Genomic DNA, 8,377 nt, shown 5'->3' on the forward strand with positions numbered 1-8,377 from the left:
ATATTTAAAAAATAAAGTTTATTATTATTTTTGTTGCTTTTTAAATAAAATATATAAAAATAATAATATTTGAGGGAAAATTAACAACAATGCAGTGTTTAGCATTCGTCGACAAAGTACCGAGACACTACCGTGTCTCCAGATATTGAAAACAGAACAAAATGATGGAAATTGGTTTGCGGGTGCGTTCTAATATCACTTAATTCATCAAAATCACACTTGAACAGACTCGAAACACACTCTGACTCTCCTCCCGAGCCGAGGCGAAGTATGTCGATTGAGTTTGAACAAAATTGTAAATGGAAAGCGACGTGTGTCGATTTGTGTCAAGGGTGTCGACTATGTCTCCTAAAAGGAAAGCAGCCTTACCCAAGCGTTATTACAATAGGTCTGTTCGCGTTGCTCGCACTTTTTGCACTAGGCATTTTCGCTTTCTCTCTTTTCAAAGCCAAATATATATCTACCTCATTTTAAGTGCAAAGATATTTGGGGATTTCATGCAACGCGAACAGACCTAATCTTTACCAGACACTGTGTGCGTGCGTGTGTGTGTGTGTGTGTGTGGGGGGGGGGGATGGGGCGCGTGTATGCGTGTATATGCATACATGCATGTATATATACGTATGTGTGATTATGCAGAACAATTATATATTTTACAATTTTGATAACAGAAATTTCTTTTGCATCTCACTATTTGACACTGATGTTACTAGTCACTTTTTTAGTACGTTATTTGCCTCAGCACGTTCTTCTTCTAATTCCTTAGATGTAATATCCAGCTTTGACTTTGCAAAGTTGTTAATTGGGAGATTCTGAAAATAAATCATAAGATGAATTTTTTGTTTAATTTTTCTTTTAAAAAATTTTTTTAAATATGTTGAAGTGCTACATTTGCTTTCAATAATTTTGATTTTGAATAATCAATTTAATTTTGAATAATTATTAAAAAAACATCGCTAATTATAAAAGTGCAAATCATTAAAACGCTGTGTTAACATATAGAAGTATCTCAAATATATAGAGTACTCCAAAATTATGAAAAGAGTCTACATTTCTATCATATATTTAAGTTGAAATTACTTCAAAATACATTTTACATGATAACTTACTTGCACTATCTCATATTGCTTGTCCTTGATAATGACAGGAAAGGAAAATACAATATCTTTTGGAATTCCATAACTTCCATCAGATACAACACCCATGCTAACCCATTCTCCAGGCTTAGTACCGAACCACCAATCTCTCATATGATCTCCAGCGGCTTTAGCAGCAGACATGGCAGAAGACATTTTTCTAGCCGCTATTACAGCAGCGCCGCGTTTTTGAATTATTTCGACAAAAGTGTTATTCAACCATTCATCATCATTTATCTCAGATGGTACTGTTTTTAAGCCAGATAGAAGCGTTACAGTTGCATGTGCTGCATCAGGATATTGTGTGGAACTGTGATTGCCCCAGATAATGACATTCTTCACTTTATCCACCTGTATCAACGAAGTTATAGAATAGGAATATTCAAAACAGTACATATAATATTACAACAATCCAAGTATAATCTTACATTTTATATTGCTAATATAAAAACATTTTAAATGAAAAAAATATCAATTCTCCATAATAAAGTCAAATTTCATGTTTTGTCAAACAAATGTTTTAAGCGTGGTAATACATGTTACCTGTACATTTAATCGCGCAGCTAATGCTGCTTGTGCTCTATTTTGATCCAATCTAGTCATTGCTGTAAAATTTTCTTTCGGAATAGACGGTGCATAATGTGAACAGATAAGCGCGTTAGTGTTAGCAGGATTACCTACGACTAACACTTTGACATTCTTACGAGCATATTTATTCAATGCTTCGCCTTGCACCTTGAAAATTTCTATATTTGCAGCCAAAAGATCTTTACGTTCCATTCCTTCTTTTCTTGGCATTGCACCAACCAGAAAAGCAGCTGCTATGTTATTAAAGGCCTTGGCTGGTTCAGCCGTTGGCAAAACCTCTAAAAATTTAAATTAAGCTATTTACAGCTAGATAAACTATTAATAAATGTAAAAATTAGAATATATAAATATAGCAGTATAATGTTATATACAATATATTCTATACTATACTATACAGGATGTTCCCGGGTTAAACTGCCAAACTTAAAATATGAATTCAGGACCTCAAAACAAATAAAAATTTTCTTCTGGACATATGCTCGCAAACGCTTCGTTCAAGAAATACTTCTGAAGTTATACAAAACTATAGGAATGAATAATTAAAATGTCTCTTGTTTTTATTTTGAAGCTTGAAGGTCATTGATAGGCTTTTGTTCGCAAAGCTCATAGTTGTAGCTCGTAGTGCCCTGTACGTATTCTAATCAGTGATGCCAATTTAGCGGTTTTCCAGCTAGATCTAGCGTTTTTTAGAGGTTGTCTAGCTGCAAAATTTAAGAAATGCGGCTAGCGGTAATTCTGACGGAATATTTTTTTTAAGCCGCATTTCTTAAATTTTGCAGCTAGACAACCTCTAAAAAACGCTAGATTTAGCTGGAAAACCGCTAGAAATTGGCATCACTGGTTCTAATAGTGAATGTGTCAATATGGTATATTTATATGGATTTTGTGACGGAAATGCTAATGCTATTCGCCGAGAATACGCCACGCGATTTCCGAAGAAGATTGCCGGATAAATCAGTTATTCTCTTTAACATTTCAACGACTGAAGGAAACTGGGTCATTTAATATGGTTCCCCGGACTGATAGAGTTTTTGCACTGCTGCAAAATGAAAGAAGAACAGCCATTATATTGCAGCATTTTGAGCAAAATCCATCAAGTACTCGAAGATCTAATTTTGCGTTAAGAACTTCACCCACAGTCATATGGGAGACACTTTCAGCCAATGGACGTCATCAATACCCTTTTCAACATGTCCAGCATTTATTACCAGCTGATATGCCACGCAGGAGAGTATCTTGCGATTGCTTTTTAAACCAAACAGATAACGATTCATAATTTTCACAAAACATTTTGTTAACAGATGAGATCATATTTACCAGGCAAGGTTTTTTCAATCAAAGAAATAGTCATGTTTGGTCGTATGAGAATCGTCGAGCAATCCATGAACAGTTTCAATGTAATGTACATTTAGGAATAATGGGTAATATTTTAATTGGACCCCATTTTCTACCAGATCGCTTGAATGCGAATGGGTATCTCACATTTTTAAACAATTTTGAACTTTATGACCTTTTGGGAAACATTCCTTTGAATATGAGAATAAATTCCTGGTTTCATTTGGACGACTGTCCTGCTTACTATGGCAGAGGTCTTTGACAGTGGCTTAACTAATTTTCCCGGAAGATGGATCAATCGTACTGGACCTGTGGCTTGGCTTCCGCGTTCATCGGATTTAACACCATTAGATTTTTTTGTATAGAGTACTCTGAAGCAAAAAGTGTATGCAGTGCCTGTTGATGACCTTCAATCATTAAAACGAAAAATTGTGCAAACGTGCGAAGAAATTACAGATGCACAATGTCAGTCAACCATTCGTTCTCTCATTGATAGATGTAATGCATATCTCCAGCTGGAGTCCTTATTCTGAACAAAACATTTAATGATTAAATTTTGATTATTGTGAAGCAATAAAGAAGATAGACCTTATTTCGATATTATTCATTCCTAGTTCTGCATAACTTCAGAAGTAAATATCTCTTGAATGAAGCATTTGTGAGCATACCTACGTCCAGAGGAAAATTTTTGTTTGTTTTGAGGTCATGAATTTATATTTTAAGAGTTTGGCGGTTTAACCCGCGCGGGATCACCCTGTATAAACGTAAATTTTTTAAAGAACATGTATTTATTCTTAACACAAAACTGTCAATGGTATTTCGCTATAATTACCGAAAATGTTGTTATTCGGCAATTTTCTATCCTTATTTATGGTTACGAGTAGTTATTTTATTTGTATTTTTTAAATTATTTGTATTATATACTCACATATTTTCAATATTCTGTATAAATATTTTATACAAAAAAGAAAAAAATTAACATGATTAATGGAGCCAAAACTGCGCCATTGGAGATTCTAACGTTAATGTGTCTTTTTTTATTAATTTTTCTCACAAAATTTGACAAGAAATTCCTACATCACTTAAAAATATTTTTTAAATACAAATGTAAACCTTAAAATACTCTGCTACAACATCAAAAGTCTATATTAAGTTTTTTATATACAGGGTATATCTGAAATAACATTCACTAATCATATAGTGCTATTCCTAAATAAAAAACTAAGTCGAAAAGTCCTCTACCATTTTGCAATTTTTGCAATATTTTTTTTAGTTACTCAATGAGCAAAATGTCTAAAATTAACATATAAGACAATGTTAATTAGATATCTTTAAGAATTCTTTACCGATCTTTAGAAATTAATATCTAAGTATGTTAACCACATACATTGTGAAAATTGTAAAAAGGTAGGACTTTTCGATTCAGTTTTTTTATTAGGAATAGTATTGTATAATTAGTAGACGTTGCTTAAAAATACATCCTATATATAATTTGTCTTCACTATTATATAATTCATGTAGATAATGAGCGTTTCTTTCTTTTTCATTCACACGCATGCACTCACATACACATGCGACATGTTCTCTCCTATACGCATGTAAACATTGAAAATATATTAAAATGTATTAAATAATATTTGTAGTTAGATATATATGTGTACATATTCAATATATTCATACAAAATTAATTTTTAAATGTATGAGCTTTCAACGCCCACCTCGTAAAAGAGGAAGTGCTAAATCTTCTAATTCCATAACCACACCATCCAATACCTTCATCATAGGTGGAATATCTAATAATCTGAGATTAACAGGTTGTTGTGGACCGAAAACTGTACCAGTTGCAATCTGGTATAGCAAAGAATAAGCAATTTGACCAGCAGCACCAGTAACCACGACATTTATCGGCTCTGTCTAATATAAAATTAAAAAGAGAAAAATTATTCTTGGAACGACTATATTACGCTTTAATAATTATACTAAGGATACATTCCAAAAGGGTACATTCTCTCAGAGGAAAATTTTACTTGAAATACATAGTACACATAATATATAGAGGAAAGCCCCCTATTAGGGGATAGATGCCTAATATGAGATAGCGGCGTTTCTGCTAAACTAATAAACATTATCTATTGGTTCCACCATGAATTTGTTGCTCTTGGATTGAAAACTATTTAGTTGGAAAATTCATTGTTAAATCATGCTTGTAGTTATTTTAAAAAAAGATTTTAGAATTTGGATGTCTTCAAATTTCATTGAGATGAACCTTTAAATCTTGTTTATTATTTGATAAATAAATATTTAGCAATAAATTCTTCATGTAGTAATAGAATAAGATCGTACTAATAGAAAAATACGGGATATGTTGAATTGTTTAATTACAAAAGTTAGATTTGATGATAAAATATGTTGAATTGTTTAATTACAAAAGTTAGATTTGATGATAAAACCATAAGGCATGGAAATCATAATATGAGATGCCCAGGGTATTTATAATATGAAATAACCTATGCTCCTGTGTCATAGTTAGATAGAAACATAGTTAGATAGAAAATCGATGCTAAAGTATAAATGTTATTGTACAATAATAAAAAAGACAACCGGAATGAATGTCGAGTATCTATATCTGCGATGCTTGTTTCCAACTACCTGAAAACGAGTTCTGGGTATAATCTATCACATGCTCATTTTTCGCGCACGCTGGCTGTTTGTTTGTATTTTAGAAACATTAAATAAAGTTTTTTAATTGCAATACTGATGTATTTTGCGTTTTATTATCGATATTCTCAGGGTATCTCATATTAGGAGCACACTTTTTGACTTTGCAATTTGCTCATTTTTTACATTTGTTTAATTAAAAAAAAAAATAGTCATATTTTGTTCGAGCTGCGATCAACATGCGTTTTTATCTTGATACTCTTTAGTGATAATAAATTTTAATTGTTTTTGATCCAATATGTCGAGACGAATTCTGTCTATGCTTGGAATTTTACAACGGGGTAATCCCGATTGACCACGTCTCGATTGGACACCACCAATCACAGCGACCGGTGCTTAGGAGCTTTGTAGTGTCAAGCGCTGTGAGTGGCTCGTGTCCAATTGGGTGCCACCCGCTGAGGATGGTTCCAAAGTGAACTGAAACATACTATTTTTTGGAATAAAGATTTAAAATTGCATACTAACTATTACACACTGATTCTCCTGGTTTTCGCCTGGTTTTTTGAATTTTTTATTGTTGAATTTGAATTAAATTTTATATAATATTATCTTAAAGCTTATTAAATTCCCTTCAAAATGACCTATTTTTTTTTTAAATTCTGCCCATAGACTTCTAGCATTTATCCAAAATGAACTTAGTATTCCATAATAGGGGTCTTTTTTCTACTATAGCATATAAGGGCATTCTACAATGCGTTGCAAACAACCATTGTCAGTTGAAATGTTTGTCATAACAACCAGAAGCATAAATAATACCATTAACGCTTCTAATTGATTGTTGCGACAACCGTTTCAACTGGCAACGGATGTTTGCAATGCATTGTAGAATGCCCTATAGAGTAAAATCTTCCTCGGAGAAGACATTTTAAAATATAGCCTAACCATATAAGTCTTTTCTAATTGAAATTGCATTATATATAATTTGTAATACACTAATCACCAGTATGTCTATATTTTAAAATTATTATATTATCATTTTCAAGGATAGCACACAAAACATAAAGTTTAATATTTAAATACGATAAAAAGAAAGCCAAGACCAAATTTTGAATGTTACAAATAATACATTATATATTCTTTTATTGACTTAATTTATTCTAGATAATCCTGGCTGAGGCAATATTTTTCACAATAAATTTCTTATTTTCTTTTTTTTTTCCTTTCTAATTTAATTTAGGGTGGATTATTAGCATTTCAGAATGATTGTGTTGAACCCGAATGTTATCGGCATGCAATTATATCTGGAACAAATCAATTCAATAAAAGAATATATAATGTATTATTTGTAATATCCAAATTTGACCAATCTTAGCTTACTTTATCGTATTTGATGTATTCACATATATGGTTGCGTTTAAAATTCTTAATATGTTTAATATTTAAGTTTTTACCAACTTTTAATACCATCAATATATAAAATTGTTTTATTTATTAAAACACAATTTTGTGTGTGTGTGTGTGTGTGTGTGTGCGCGCGCGTGTGTGTATAATATATATATAATATGTATATATATATTTTGTATATATATATATATATATATATATATATGTTTTTTCAAGAAACTGATTAAATTAGTACATTTAATATGCATTTAATATGCATTTAATATGCGAGAATCATTGACACATAAATGAACACATACATACAACACAGGATTTTAATAAAGGTCAAATAAAGGTGAAACTAAAGATAAATTTTACTAAGATATATGATATCTATCATCCACATTTTTCATTATCTCTAAATCAATAATATATAATATTAAAAACTTACCATTTTTCTTGTAATTATTATTAGCGAAATAACAAGAAAAGAAACACCTGATACCCAAAGTATGATCAGGATTAAACCAGAGAATAAAAGACTATTCACGAGCATTCACGACTGGAACCGAACACTCGATTCTGGAAATTGGAAAATATATGGTGAAAGTATAAAGGTGCCTTTTCATACGCAGCACGCTGCAGCAGCAAAATGCTATTATTGGTTGAAAATCTTCGTGAGATGAGGCACTTTCAATCAATTCTCGAAAATTTGAATCACCTGACATTTTGCTGCCTCAGCGTGCTGCGTATGAAAAGTCAGCTTAAAGCCACGTATACAGGCTGCGTTCGGAAACTAGAGGTCCTATAATCAGAGTTTGGCGAATGTAAACCAAAAATGGCGGACAGAAAGAGATAATAGATACTTTCTTGTATGAACGCATGCAATGGTAGAAGCGATAAGGGAGAGCTCCGATTGCACACATCGCATATTGCACACATGTATCGCTGATTGGCCAATTTAAAAATAAAATAATCTCATTGGCAAAACAGTGAAAAATTATTAGGCACCAGTTGATATGAGTGGTGTGTACAATCAGAACTGTAAGCAAACGGAATCCTCCCAAAATTTTATTCGAAATATATAGTACATGTGATGTATACTATAGCATATAGAGTAAAATCTTCCTCGGAGAAGACATTTTGGAACATAGCCTAAATTACTACGTTTACATGGCACGCTTTAAGGCCGCGACACAGACTTTTGCATAAAGCATAATGCATGGTGCATAAACGAATCAACTAATCAGAATCTTTCCTTTCCTCCCATTCCATGG

General features: G+C 32.1%; 1 protein-coding gene across 1 annotated transcript; it reads right to left on the reverse strand.

Moving 5' to 3' along the window:
• Positions 1 to 611: 611 nt before the first annotated feature.
• Positions 612 to 7,732, reverse strand: Mdh1 (malate dehydrogenase 1). Its single transcript, XM_018509562.1, has 5 exons — positions 7,552 to 7,732; positions 4,778 to 4,973; positions 1,680 to 2,002; positions 1,110 to 1,487; positions 612 to 812 (listed from the first exon to the last, which is right to left on the reverse strand). The coding sequence occupies exons 1-5, from the start codon at positions 7,654 to 7,656 to the stop codon at positions 714 to 716; spliced, it is 1,101 nt and encodes a 366-aa protein (XP_018365064.1). The 5' UTR covers positions 7,657 to 7,732; the 3' UTR covers positions 612 to 713.
• Between the last annotated feature and the right edge of the window lie 645 nt (positions 7,733 to 8,377).

The sequence above is a fragment of the Trachymyrmex cornetzi genome, unplaced genomic scaffold (genome assembly GCF_001594075.2).
Source record: "Trachymyrmex cornetzi isolate Tcor2-1 unplaced genomic scaffold, Tcor1.1 scaffold303, whole genome shotgun sequence".
NCBI classification, from domain to species: Eukaryota; Metazoa; Arthropoda; class Insecta; order Hymenoptera; family Formicidae; genus Trachymyrmex; species Trachymyrmex cornetzi.